We start from the raw sequence: 15,613 nt of genomic DNA on the forward strand, positions 1-15,613 counted from the left end.
GTTATGATTCCTACACTACTAGGACCACAAGGCCATGTGACTGGCCACGCCCATTGGGGCAGGTCTATGGAAATACAAAAGTGCAGGAAATTTGTGTGAGGTGATTGCAGGACTGATGCCATTGAAGAAGGGAAACAGTGTTCCCGAAACGCGTCTGGCATGGCTGATATTCTGATGAAACGGTCATGACCCTTTTGCCTGCAAGTTTGCTGACATCATTAAAAATCGAAGATTTATACACACCTGTGGCTTCTCTCTTTGGGGCGAACTGTTTTGATGGATGTATATATATATATATTCACTTAAAAAACCATAGGTTTCACACATGTTATAGTTAGCTGGACATTTCACTCATAAAAAACCAATGAAATTCCCCCGTTATAGTTACTGCAGGCAACTATAACTCACGCGACCGTAATCCTCTGCTGATGCTAATACTGTATTTAGACACTTATTTACCCATGTCTTCTTCCGTTAATCTTTAGCTATACATATATTACAAATATTTATTTTTCAGAAAGACACATATGTCATCAGTGATGTAATATCTGACGTCATCAGCAGAGGATTGCGGTCGCGTGAGTTATAGTTGCCTGCAGTAACTATAACGGGGGAATTTCATTGGTTTTTTATGAGTGAAATGTCCAGCTAACTATAACATGTGTGAAACCTATGGTTTTTTAAGTGAATTTGCAAGGTTTTAAAAATGCTAATTCCTAACTATAACGTGTGTGAAACCTATGGTTTTTTCAGTGAATTTGTACGGTTTTTTAAATGCTAATTTATTTATGTATTTTTTTTATATATTTATTTTACAATAAACTACGTATTAAAAATTATTATTTTTTTTTTTTTTGGTTTTCACCCTGCGAATTTTTTTTTTTTTGTGTGTGTTTTTCAGGGTGCGCGCACTGTGCGCGCACCCCCGCGATGTCAGGGACCCCCTGACAAAGGCTAGGGGGTCAGGAACTCTCTACCCTGCCCCCTTTTCACGTTCGCCACCTTCCTTTTTCACTCTCGCACTGAAAACAAACAAAATGGCAGCCGACACTTCCTGATTTCGACCGATTCGAACGTTGACTAACATGTAACCACCAATCAGAATTACGCTCGCGCACGTTAGGGTGCTCGCACGGTGCTCGCACGGTGCGCGCACCCTGCGCGCATATAGATATATATATGCTTTTAAATGCTATTTTCTCCGGAAATACTGAACAGATTTACACCAGACCTGCAAAAGGCACTTCCTTGACCTTATGGCTACCTCTCTGCCAAATTTCAAGTAATTCTGTTCAGCCGTTCGGGCTGTAGCTGTGTCTAAAGGTCCTATGGAAAAATGCATGGGAAAAACGCGTTTTGGGACCCCCCTTTTATCTCAGCCCCCGCTTGACGAATCCCCCCGAGACTTTCAGGGTAGGAGCGGAGCGTAGCGCCCCACCTATTTTGAAAAATTCGCGAGGATTCGTCGATTGGCGCCAAAGTTATTCAAAATAGAATGTTGCGGATTTCCTATGGAAACGTGGTCCTAACTATAACTACCTACTGGCGACCGCCAGTAGGTAATATATTTATATATATATATATATATATATATATATATTTATATATATATATATCTTAAAGAGGGAGGAGGGGCACGCAGTCCCCCTCCCTTAGCCTACAGCCCTGGGATCCCATCCTCCAAGGCCATATATATGTTAAAGGGAAGGAGGGCTGTGTGCCCCCCCAAGCCTTATTAGGCCCCAGGGACCCCATACCCCAGGGCAATTTTTTTATTAAAGGGGAGGGGGAACCACATGGCCTCCCTCCCCGAACCTTATTAGACCCTGGAGAACCTCATCCTACAGATCATTTTTTATTAAAGGGGAGGAGGGCCACTTGATTCCCATTCCGAGCCGTTTTAGGCCCCGGGGACCCCATCCCTGGCACCCACATTAATTAATGGTGGGTGCTCTGGTGACCACCCATGTCACTCACAACACACTCATTAGAGACCACCTTTCTTGGACCAAGCTTGAAGGATCACCCTGGAACTTTCAATGCGTAAACTAGTCAAAAAGTAGCACTTTTTTGGAAAGTTTCGTGGAGATTCATCAAATGGGATCAAAGTTATTAGTAACACAATAAAATGCATTTTCTATGGAAATACGATCCTAACTATAACTACCCCGTGGTGACCGCCACTGGGTGATAAGTTAAACAAATTGTGTATTTGGACTGCGTTGCTGTACGCAACATGTTTTTGATCACCACCCAATTTTATAAAGTCACATTTTTCCAGTACCAACATGAATGCAAGTAAATATCAAATGCCTTGGACGAGTAAATATTACACATCAGTCACTGACTATGCATAGAAATCCATGACATCTTTTATGAGGTCATATAATCAAGAACAGGCTTTTGAGCAAAATAATCTTTACATGTATTATGATAATCACACAATGAAAATCTGGCGCAAACAAATGGGCAGCTGCAGGGCCGGCTTTAGTGCTGGTGGCGCCCTGTGCGACAATTTTGTTGGCGCCCCCCCAATGACCACCTCCACCACGGATTCACTTACTAGCACCCTTTAACAGTGACGAAGTCTCCATAACCACACTCTCTGAGATGCATTGAATTATATAGCGCCACTCATACCAGTGTAGGGTGTCTGAGCACTTTACATCACACACACATTACACAGAGAAAAGCAATCATACATGTGTAAATCAGTGTATAGGAGATGTTACATAAGCCAAAGGACTAAAAGTGTAGGAGCCACATGTCATCCATACTGGTAGGCAGTATAGTTTAAGAGTGCTTGGTGTGGAGAAGCACAAACTCAGAGTCGAAAAAGAAACAGCATAGTTGGGAGTTCTCTTTAATAATAGAATCGATTTCTAGACAAATTAATCCTTTTTGCAACATTGATCAATGTTCTAATAATGTATACTTTGCAGTGTGTATGCTGTTCTAGGATGAAAGTTAATAGCTCACTATTCTATATTAGGATTTTAAGTTACAAATTGCAAGTAACAAAAGGATGTCTCTTTTGAAAGCAGTAATCTGCTGATCTGTTTACATCATACTTACTCTGTAATCTACTTGGTACACGATCTTTGCAGCAGGCATATTAACCCTCTGCACTAACTTCACATAAGTCAAATTATCAACTATGCAAAACGCTGATCTCTCTCCAGGACGTTAATTAATCACAGGAGTTATTGTGACATTTATGTGAGGCCTGGTAATTGCCTGGGGAAAGAAACGCTGCAGCAGGTGCTTCAAAAGCAAAATAAACTTTCAAGCACGGCGCCCCCAGGAAGCCCGCACCCGGTGCAGTGGCACCGGTCGCACCGCCCTAAAGCCGGTGCAGCTGAAAGGTCTAGAATGGACGTCTCATGTGGTGTGACATCACATGATGAAGGAAAGTTGATGGGTCAAGAAGTTCTTCCCATCTATTGTGTCACACAATCAAACATTGTAACTGTACAAGGCATAGCGTACTTGTAAACAAACATCCCTGGGTGATCCCCCTGCAGTTCCAAGTCAAAGTGAAATATCCTCATTTTCTGTCTCTAATAAAACATTACGCTTCAGGAAAAGCGCCCTAACAAAAGAGACATAGAAATCAAATGAATAAATTAGAGCCTAAAAAATGATTAAGGCTTTTTAGAGGGCTGGGAGTAATAGCCAATGGGAAGGTACCAACGAGTATTAAAAAGAGGGAGCTGTTGACGTAATAAAGCGAGGTGCTTAGCGACTACATTAGACTGTATACATTTTGGAGTAGTATGGCAACACGTCCTCCGCCTAGAATAAAGGGTGTACAGGGCCCCCACAGGTTTCAATTGTTTTCCTGTATAATTATACTCAGTCACGTCCTGGGATCCTCTATGACTTTTAACGCTATGACTGTGGATGGGTGGGGGCGTATTGTGTTGTGCACATTATCCCACTGTTATCCTCAAATCAGTGGAACATAAATACAATTAACAATAGATTATCATTATGTGCGAGTGGGTCATACCACTGTCATCCCCATCTCAATAGGGCATAATTCAACTCGACAATACTTCATTTAGCTCAAAGGCTGTTATCAAGGAGGGCAAAAACACACAATCAGTAATTCAACAAAGTGGTGACTGGGAACCTCACAAAGGGAAGTGTGAAGGGATGGAATAAAATTGCTATCAGCGAGAAGTGTTCTTCTTGGCCCTCTTAATATTTTCATGCAACAGAACTGTTAGAAGGTAATAGAATTAGCAGTCAAATGTTCCGATTGGCCCAGGATCACACAATTTGGCCAAGTGGAGACACCAGATCTGAATATATGCCTCGTGCTCAAATAATACAAATCAGGGACTAGAAGAACCCATTTCAAGCCTCCTCACGCGCACTTACCGTCCCCAAAGTTCTGCTCGTAAATCTTGCTGGGGTTGGCGAACTCGTATTGCGCGCTCATGGGGTAGGCGTGAGGAACAGCCCTGTCCTCCATGACTTCGAGATTCGTCTGCGATTGAAGGAGAGCAAACGATTTCCCTGTGAGAAGTCCACGCAGTATAATGTTTTTTCACCGGGCAAATTCCAAAGGGAGGGAAGGGGGTGGCGAATTACCGACCGAAATAGACGGACTCAGACACTGCGACCGAGCCGGCTTACAGAGGGATGAAAGCAAGGCCGCTGCCGCATACCGGTCCAAAATATTGTTTGCTGCTGCAAACGTAACAGCAAGACAATGAAAAGGAAAAGGACAAGCTTTTACTTTCTCTCGAAATAGAATGTTTTGATTCTAGATGTCTGTTTATTGTATGCTAAGCAAGAAAGGAGGCCTCAAGATACAGAAGAAAGATAACAGGAGCAGATAGGGAGCGCAGGTGAAAAAGTTAATCGGGTGAGGGGTAGTTGTAAAGATGGCACAAGGCTTCTATTGGTCTTTTGTTGGTCCATTTGTGCTTAACCCCTTCGCCGCGGCAGGAATTCCGCCGCGGCGCTGGGGGGGGTTTGGGGGCAGCGCGGTGGCGCTGTGCTCGTGACGGAACCACTCCGTCACGAGCCACAGTTGAGCTGTGCTCATGACGGAGTGGTTCCGTCACGTCTCCGCCCACTTGCGCTAATCGCCCGCACAGGCGGGGAATTAGCGCCGCGTGGGCGGAGCGGCCGCCAACGGCCGTAGCATGACGGAGCCACTCCGTCATGAGCACAGCGCAACCGTGGCTCATGACGGAGTGGTTCCGTCATGAGCGGGGAAGGGGTTAAAATTTAATTAAAGCAATGAGTCGTTCAGGGTAATACACAGTATAACTCGTCTCTAGCTGTACAGCAGCATAACGTCACCGAAGAGGTTAGAGTCACAGGGGCAAATTTACAAGGAAGTGACGCATCTGTAGAGATGTGTCACTTTTCCTGTGCCACCCTGAGAAACCCTTGTGCCATCATGGATGCGCCAGATCTACAATTTGGCGCACCAAGGCGCAAGGCTTGACAGATGCATCAGTAATTCTGATGCATCTGGTGGGGCAAAAGTCACGCATTGCTGGAGTCGTGTCGCAAGCACGACGCAACTCCAGCAATGCAGTTTGCGGCCTATTTCCACTACACTGCATCACTCCTTACACCTTCTTCAAGCAGGCATAAGGTGTTGACGCAGTGGCGTCCTAGAAGTGAGGCAGTGAAATCTTGTAGATTTCCCTGCGTCACTTCTACGAGGCTTTTCTGCTTGGGAACGCCCACCCTACATACATTATACCTGACGCAGGTATAATGTGACGAAGGGCTTTGCACCGTGACGCATCTCCCCAGATGCGTCACGTTGTAAATTGGCTGCATTTTTTAGGCTGCCACTGCGTCACAAAAGTGATGCAACGGCGGCACGAAAGTGTCGTAAGGGTCTTGTAAATCTGCCACACAGTGCGTAGGGTAAGCACTTTATAAAGACACAGATCATCGGGGTGATTTATAAATACATTATCACTGTTGAGTGTGGTGAGGGGCCAAGGCTCACAAGTGAGCCATGGCCCCTCCACTCCCCCAATAACTGTATGCTGTTTTGTTCATGTGCAAATGTATTTATGCCATAGCAGTGAAATAAATGTGATCCAATAATGCATTACTTAGAGCAACTATCCTAAGCAACACACATTCATACAATTATTACAACAGTGCAGGTGTCAAATTGAAGTTTATTACAAAGTACAGCAACATTTACATGAAAAACTATTTTACGGTCTTACAGATTGTGTTTAACAACTACACACAGAGGGAAGCAACTCTCTAAATAGTATCAATTTCTCCACTGTTATTTTGTTTCTATGACACAATGGCGAGAAAAAAAACTTCAAAATGTTAAAATATCACCAAAAAATATCCACAATTTTATTGTAATGACCCTATATTCAAAAAGATAAATACATATGTCGACACCAAAAATATTGTTGAAAAAATATATAAAATACAACAATAATAAAAACAATGAAACACAATATATGGTCACTACAGTCAAACTAATAAAGCATACCAATAACTATGAAAAAAATATATTGAACCCAAAAGTATCTACATAATTTATAAAAAATGTTTTAAATGACATTACATTATATTTCAAAATATAAAAAATGTATAAATGAAATATACATATATAATGAAAGATAACACAATTTTAGTGTTTACCATAAATAGTAAAAAAACCTAAGTAAAACAACCTTCCAAACAACCAATTAAATTAAACTTTAAGATAGTTAACAAATAGAAAGACTTTCCCAATTTGAAAAAAAAGCATAAAAAAGATAAAAAAAGAACATACAACTAAATACTTCAGAAAAATCCACCACTGCAGGAAAGTGGAAGGCGGAAAGTGGAAAAGGAGAGGATGTAGCCTTAAGGCTAGAGCTGTTGACCTCGGAGCTGGAGAACCAGGTTTGAGTCTCGGCAACAAAGCTCAACATCCTGTGATTCTGGGCAAATCACTTAGGGGGATATTACCAAGAAATTACGATAAGTATCGCAAAGCGCACTTAGCGCTGTTTTTTTTATCGCTGGCTATCGCTGGATTTCATCGCGGAGATAACGCATTATTATCAACGCTTATCTCCAAGGTGATAGAAAATCCAGTGATAGCGGCGAAACCCAGCAATAGCGCAAGAAATCCAGCAATAAATTCAACGCGCTAATGAAAAGCTTGCTAATAGCCAGGTGAGGACTTAACCTTACAATCCTCCTCCCATTGACTAGAATGGGTAAGTCAGGTTTTTAGCAGGTGTTAGATTCCAGCGATAGCACGGTTAGTGCAAATTTTTTTATCGCTTCACGGGCATTGCTAATAGGGGGAGGCTGTGTTTGCGACTGTTTTCTGTCGCTTTAAGTTGGGAACGCCTACTTTGCATGTCATTAGCGATATATATCGCTGACATGCAAAGCGGCACCAAAACAGTCGCTTTCGCCATAAAGCTGTTGCTAACAGCTGTTAGTGACAGCTTGCTAATAGGCGATAGAAATATCGCCGCTTTAGCGGCAAAAAGTGCCGCTAAAGCAGCAATAAGGCCCTTGCTAATATCCCCCTTAATCTCCCTGTGCCTAACAAAATGGATGTGTCCTTCTATAACGAAACTGCTGCTCATGGAAAGCTCTCTGATACCCGATGTCTCGGGCCTAGTTCGCGCTATATAAAACTCTAAAACAAAAGACAAAAAAAATAACGTGCTGCTCTGCCAGGTTGAAGCCCCAGAGAAGATTGCACTTCAAAAAATACTTAATTCAACTCACCAAGTAAGTAACAGAAATAACTTACCATTACTGTAACAAAAATTATCTAATAAATTAACTTAAAAAATGCTACACATTTACATCTCCAAAATAAAGGTACCTGCACTACAATAAGGCAAACCCAGAAAAAGGAAAATCAAGGCAAAGAATTTTGAAAATCACAAGTCGAAGTAAGACACAGTCGAAAGTAAGTAATGTAATTGAATTACAAAATTAATGTTAAACAAAAAAAGAGTATATGTACATGATTTAAAACTAAAAGAAAACTAACAAAGACAAAAACAATTACTAAATATTATAACAACACAATTAATAATGCTCTTTCTCTCAACAGAACTGCACCAAACAGTAACAGCCAAGAAAATATTAAGAAAACTGCCTCTCAAAAATAAATCAACAAACCAACAGCAGTATAAACAGCTAAAATGTACGTAAAAATGTTAAGCAATAACTTAAAATGTATTAACAACTGTTTAAATAGTCAATGTATTTTATTAAAAAGAATATATTTTATTTATTTTCTAAAACCCATAGGTAAAATGTTGGAAACAGCTACATATATCAAGGAAACTATTTATTAAGTTATGGGGGATATACATATAGCAAGGGGAGCATAACCAGTGAAAACAAAACATTGCAAATGCGCCACATATAACTGAAATGCATGCTATGGCGGGATTACCACCCTAAATAACATAGTAGGAAATGTAGGGTAATAAAGTCACTCCCTAAATTTTACAGCAATACAAGTAAGGAGTCCCCTACAGGACCTAAGAGGGGTCAGTATGAATTCACAAGAGTCAACAGGAACAATACATAAAATATTATCCCACATTTTCCTGAACATGCAACAGTCCAAAATCCTAGTATTCCAAACTTCCTAGACCGAATAGAGCAGCTAAGGAAACACCAATAGCACCCAGAAGATATGAAGACATAGACCAGGGGTATCCAAATTGTTCTGTAATAAGAGCTACCTTCTAATTAATGGATACCTTCCTCAGTTACTAATTGTATTAGTGTTGTAATAGTGACCGCATCAGTCAAGTGAGCATTAGTAGCCACACCATTCAAGTTTACAAGCCATGATCACGTCAGTGCAGGGTAGCCAAAAGGTATATAAAAAACTCTTGGTCAGTTTGGGGTACCTTTACATAGGTAAAACATTCCATGCTGTGATTCATAGAAGTATAAAAAGTTAAAAAATGTAAGAAAGTGCATTCGAACATGTTCTAATCAATAATTTCCTTAGTGTAACTACTAAGCTACTAATAAACTAGCAACCAACAAAAAAGATATAGACGTCTGGTGATAATTTTCAGTTTTCGTATCAAAGGTACATGAGAATGGTAAACAGTCAGAATATCGAGTTTTTATTGTCGACTTGCATTAATATCGAGTGCAAAATATTGGGATACAAAAATATCGCCTGTCAGAATATCATGGTAAAGAATATCGAGTCTAAGGTAAGTAATATCGTTTTTAACAATATCGATGTCATTAATACCGGTTAAAAAAATATCGAAGTCATTAATATCGTTTGCAAAAATATAGGGGCCCATTAGGATATCTTGCCACCACCGGTACCGGCGCTGGCTACCGACGGCCCGGTGGTGGCGGTCTGCCCGCCAAATAACCTTTTTCACCCCGCCATATTAGTATGGTGACGGTCACCGCAGCGAACGGAAAGACTGTCCGCCGCTTTTCCGCCGGTCGGATTGCCGGCGGAATTGCCGGCCTGGCGGAAAAGTCAGACAACATGGTGGCAGTGCCTTGCAGGCACCGCCATCCATATTAGTATGCCTGCGGAGACATGCCTTTCCGTGGAGGAGTCGGCATGCGGAGAATGCCTTCGGGGGCCCTTTGCGGGCCCCCGGGGGTGGGGGGTGGATGCCTGCACTTGGGGGGTACCCATGGTACCCCCTTCATTGGCATGCACAAGGTGGCAGGCACCGCGCGGTGCCTGTCACGGTGTGCATGCCAATGCACAACATGCATATTTTGCATTGCGGTGGGTGCTGCTGACAGCACCGCCCGCCCCAATGTAAGATGTGCTGGATGCGACCGCCAGGGTGGAGGTTGCATCCTAATTGCCATAGCAGGACCGCCGCACCTCTGGCAGTCGGTCCCGTTTACCGTTACGGTGTCCGCCCACCATCGTAATGGGCCCCATAGTTGTTAAAAATATCGTTTTTTTTGTTAGTGTTATGTAATTTAAATGTATGTGTTCTATTTTTTGTCTAAGTATTGCATTTTTTTTTAATATATGTGTTAAATGTTTAAATGTAATTAATTTTATTTTAAGTACATTTTGCGTTTTAGTTCCGTAGCGGGTTGTGGGTCTATAGGGAAATAGGGTGGGAAGTAATTTAATTATAATACATTTATTAATCATTTTTAGAAGTAATTAATTTTATTTTAATTACATTTTGCGTTTCAGTTCTGTAGCGGGTTGTGGGTTTATAGGGGAATAGGGTGGGAAGTATTATGTTACAATTAATTAATTGATATTTTGTATTAATTAATATTTATGTATTTAATATCTTTCATTGTTAATTGTGGTAATTATTTTATTATTAACTATTTATTAATTGGGTGTTAATTCCTATCAATTAATTGGTAATTACATTAAGGTGCCGATTCCGATCCGTTAAAAAAAATGTGCATACGACTCGTATCCGTATATTTTTACGTACGATTCGTACAAGTGCCCTACAACCGGCGAAGTATGATTCGTACGTTAAAAATACATACGAATAGCGTCGGGAAAAGTGTACGAGAGGGAGCCGGACATTTTTACGTGCAAATCGTAAAACAGAAGTCCGAGCGCGCAAGTACGATCCGTACCGCCCGTCCGAATACACAACCGCATGTAAAAGGCCCCGTACGGAGCGAACGCAGTAACACACATGTACACGGGTAAACTTGTGCCCGGGTACGAGTCATACAGCCCCCCCTCCCCCCGCATATTTCAGCACCGTACCACCATATGTCAGCACCGAACCCCCCGTCCGCACTGTACCCCAGCCCCGTACCTGTACGCACTGTACCCCAGGCCCGTACCCCAGCCCCACACCTGTACGCACCACACCCCAGGCGCGTACTCCAGCCGTGTACCTGTACGCACCATACCCCAGGCCCGTACCCCAGCCCTGCACCTGTACGCGCCGCACCCCAGGCACGTACCCCAGCCCCGTACCTGTACGCGCTGCACCCCAGGCCCATCTCCCAGCCCTGTACCTGTACGCACCGTACCCCAGGCCTGTACCCCAGCCCCCCACCTGTATGTGCCACACCCCAGGCGCGTACCCCAGCCCCGTACCTGTACGCACCGTACCCCAGGACCTTACCCCAGCCCCGCACCTGTACGCGCCGCACCCCAGGCCCGTCTCCCAGCCCCGTACCTGTACACACCATACTCCAGGACCGTGCCCCAGCCCCGCACCTGTACGCACCGTACCCCAGGCCCCTACCCCAGCACCGTACCCCAGGCCCGTACCCCAGCCCCGCACCTGTACGCGCCGCACCCCAGGCGCGTACCCCAGCCCCGTACCTGTACGCATCGTACCCCAGGCCCGTACCCCAGCCCCGCACCTGTACGCGCCGCACCCCAGGCGCGTACCCCAGCCCCGTACCTGTACGCACCGTACCCCAGGCCCGTACCCCAGCCCCACACCTGTACACGCCACACCCGCGGCACGTAACCCAGCCCCATACCTGTACGCACCGTACCCCAGGACCGTACCCCAGCACCCTAACCCAGCATTGCGTATGTACGAACCTTACCTACGCGAAAAAGACTCGTACAGAACCAGGACACTGTAAAACAGCACAAGGAGGGTCAATTCGACTCGCACAACACCACAAAACACGTCTACATGACAAAATACATCTCACTGACTGACCTGGCACATCCAAACAGACAAACAGAGGCCCAAAATCACAACCACCTCTTATAACACACCCACCAAAAATTCAAACCCAGCCACACCCACAAATGGACCAATAAAAAGGGCCCACACACACAACCCATGAGCCTTTGCAACAGACCCACTGCTGCCATACCCCACAGACAAACAACTGCACCTTACTTTCTCCTTAACTACACCTTAACTTACACACCTTCACACAACCTCCTTCACAAACACCCCCTCTTCACATTCACACACACACCGTCACATTCACACCCACACACCCACAACCATCCACACCCACACCCCACACCATGCCCACAGACGAGAATCCAAAGTTCACAAGGGTGGAATTGGACCTCCTTGTCAACGAAGTCATCAGAGTCGAGCCACAGCTGTTTGGAACATTGGTCAGACAGACCAGCATAGCCCTAAAAACTAGCCTGTGGCAGAGGATCGTCGATAAGGTGAATGCTGTTGCGCCCATCCGAAGGACCAGGCATGAATGCCAAGCCAGGTGGTACGATCTGCGCAGGGCAGTCAAGCGGAAAACGAACGAGGAATACGCCCAGAGCAACATCACTGGAGGTGGGCAGAGTCTGGTGAGTACACAAACTACTTACGTAACATGGGGGCAATGGCATCCACACCCCAAATACACCAAATGCACGCAACTACCCCCAAGCCCTCACCGGACACAACCACACTCAAAAAGCACGCTCATGCCACCAACATGTCCATGCCCCATTCACAAAGCAAGGCCATGCCATGTCCCAGGCTACACGAAGCACAAACCCAAGACTGGATGTCCGGGATTCTGGGAGGGTGGGCCTCACAAAACACATTGTGACACTCAGAAGCAGACACCAATGCCCTCAGCCCATATGGCCTAGGTACATACCCATGCACCATGCCCAAGGCACAGGGACTGGCAAAGTACTGACAAGGTAGCTGACACTTGGCCCTGCTGTATGCAGCACAAGGCCCTCCTGTGACCATTGTACACTCAAACACCAACTCCACTAGCTCAGATATCTAGCACAGGAACTCACACTCACTGTCATGCCAGCATGCACCATGAGGGGACAGACACATCACCTGGGAGACCCAATGACAAATCACACTTCACACAACAGCAGGCCCGGTCACAACCCCCCCTTACACAAGCACACACCCCTGGGGCAGGCAACGGATTTATCCACTCTCACAATGAACATGTGACACAACAAGATCAATCCATAGCCAAATAAGCATCCTAGCCACAATTCTACAGGTCAAACACTTAGGAGAACATATCAATCTGTCCCCCGCAACATACCCATCCACAAGTGGACATTGAGAGGAATGCTAGGCACATCCAACTACCTGGAGGAACTGTGCCAACTTGAATATGTATGAAACATGGATGTTGCATGAAACAGCATTGACATTGTCTCTCTCTCACACACAGGGCAACGTCATGGATCTCCCCCCAACAATGGGGGGGAACAATCACAGTCCCAGGCTCGGCGTGAAGATGATCCACCGGCAGCGACGACTCTCACCACTCCGTGGATGACCCCGACCAACCTGGACCCTCTGGTGCCCAAGCCCCTGCAGCACCTGCTTCAGGTACATCTGTGCCAACCACCACCCCCATTCCTGCCACATCCCAGGAGACACCCAGGAGCCCTCCTCGCACTGAACAACAGAGCCAGTCTGACCAGGAGGGACAAGGTTCTCCGGGCACCCAGGAGGAGGCAGGCAACCCCACAAATGCCATCCCTCAGGGGTCCCGTAGACCCGATGTGCCCACAACAGCAGGCCAGGCTTGTGTGGGCAGGGGTGGTGGGAGTGGAGGCAGGCGGAGGCACGAACCTGACCAGCCAGCTGAGGGAACCGGTATGTCACACATATGCCACATCCTGGACACATACCGGCGTGACACCAGGGGCATCAGCCAGGTAGTGGGGAACCTCACAGAGATGAAGAGGACCCTCGATGAGATGAAGAACCTGCAGGCCGAGCAACATGCCAGTCAACGACAACACCAAGGACGGATGGAGGCAAGACTGGCTGAGCTCCTGGCGGTGCAAAGGGACATAAGCCATTCACTCCGTCGGATCGCCGACAACATGGGCAACCCTCCCTGTGACACCAGGCACAGACCAGCACCAGCCACAGAGAGGGAGGAGGAGGAGGAGGATTCGTCCGACGGAGCGTCCCAAACATCGTCAAGGCCTGCATCTGAGGGTCCCCGGAGGAAGGTGGGTTGTCCACGGAAAAGACCGTGAGAGGCAGCGGAGCATCCACATCTCCCAGGTCACCTGGCCTGGCACCTGGCCCTCTGGCGCAACAGCAGCACCACATCCAATGACATTCTCTGCCACATGGACTTGCTGGTCACAGTCTGACCAATGATGACCAACACTGTTGTCTGGACTCTGATGACTTCAAATGCCAAGGATACCATCTCCCCCTGTGAACTTTGGATTCCATGCACCCGGTAGAGCACCTTATTTTATCTACCAAAACACGTACCCCACCGCAAATAAAAAGATTTATTTTTTATTATGAGATGTTGCAGTCATTTTGCATTAGTCCACAACATATGTGTGTGTAAATGTCAAACTATGCCTGAGTGTTGAACTAACTCCACCCATCCATACCCTGGGATCTGAGTCTGGTACAGGACACACATGGGTCACAATGTATCATTCAATGCAGACATGGAGCACAATACTCACTTGTGATGGCCTCAAGCTGCTGAGGGGGGGCTTGCAATACTGTGCGGACAGACCTATTTGGAAGAGTATCATTAAGGTGTAGAGGTCATGGCTCATGTGGAGGTTCCCGGGGAGGGAGTCCCAGGTATGTTTTGCCAGGTGGGAGAACTATGTCCTGCATGCTGGAGTACGGTGGATGTTAAGAATGGTGGCCAGGACAAGGTTGGATGCACGGAGATGGCCCAACGGGGTCTCTGATGACAGTGGTACAAGGTTGGTTTGGGGTCGGGGTTGTGGCCTGCCTCCTGAGTGTGGGTGGGGAGTATGAAGGTCATCCTGCAGCAGACAGTGATCCATTGCAGCTATCTCTGCTGGATGGTGATGTGGCTGGGGCGTGGGATGTTGAAGCTGAGGTGTGCAGATGCACCCTGGATGTGTACTAGTTTCCCGGGAGTTTGGATGTACTTGCTCCGTAGAGGGCAGGGCAGTATTTGACACGGATGTTGTCGTGGACCTGGGGGATGGTCTGTCTTTCCTTGGAGTGGATCTATCTGTGGATCATGTGCATAATGCAGAGGGTGTTGCAGCCTGAGGTACAGATGCTGGTGATTACCATGGCAAATGTGAGCGATCAATACATGATGCACACCATCTTGTGTGCGTGCCCACTGGGTGCAGTTGACCCAGCTGTAATGGGACAATCCGCAGATGATTGCCTCAGTCCTGTACAAGTCCAGCCTCAGGTGGCTGATGTTCAGCCATTCATCAATGGATCTCATGCATTCTTGAATATTGGAACTGGCAATGTCGGCGTCTTTGGTGAGGGTGAGGAGCACCTGGCTGTCAATGGCATACGAGCTGATGATGAGGTGCTGTGCGCTTGTGATGGTGGTGAGGGGGGTCCTGGACACACTCTGAGAGATGATACCTGTGCCATGTGCCAGATGACAACACCATACTACATGCAGAAGCCTTGAGTCCCACTCCCATGGCATTGCTGGGGTACAGAGCTGGTGGGGAGTAGGAGGGACATGACCTGGTTGGTGTGACAGGGCCTGGAAGGTGTGGCAGCGCTGTGTAGGCAGTCGGAGTTGCACACTCATCATGCAAAGGTGTTGTGTGTGCGCTTAGTGTATGCCTGAGAGCAGGCGGTAGATATGCGGATGGACATTGCTTGGAGGGTGGCTGCAACATCAGACTGTAGCGTGATGTGGGTCATGCAAGGACATGAGGGTCGTGCAAGGTGCACGTTGC

General features: G+C 46.1%; 1 protein-coding gene across 2 annotated transcripts in view; it reads right to left on the reverse strand.

The window, feature by feature from the left end:
* HSPB2 (heat shock protein family B (small) member 2) overlaps window positions 1-15,613 on the reverse strand; it is a 246,183-nt gene that overhangs the window by 26,979 nt on the left and 203,591 nt on the right. Inside the window, exon 1 of one of the 2 annotated variants that reach the window (XM_085646439.1) lies at window positions 4,387-4,617. The exons of the other annotated variant lie outside the window; for it this stretch is intronic. Within the exon in view, the coding sequence (XP_085502565.1) occupies window positions 4,387-4,480 (94 nt within the window). The 5' untranslated portion in view covers window positions 4,481-4,617. Of the gene's footprint in view, window positions 1-4,386; window positions 4,618-15,613 lie in introns of those variants that run through there. 2 annotated transcript variants of the gene reach the window in all.

Source organism: Triturus cristatus, chromosome 3_1 (assembly GCF_964204655.1).
Source record: "Triturus cristatus chromosome 3_1, aTriCri1.1, whole genome shotgun sequence".
NCBI lineage: Eukaryota > Metazoa > Chordata > Amphibia > Caudata > Salamandridae > Triturus > Triturus cristatus.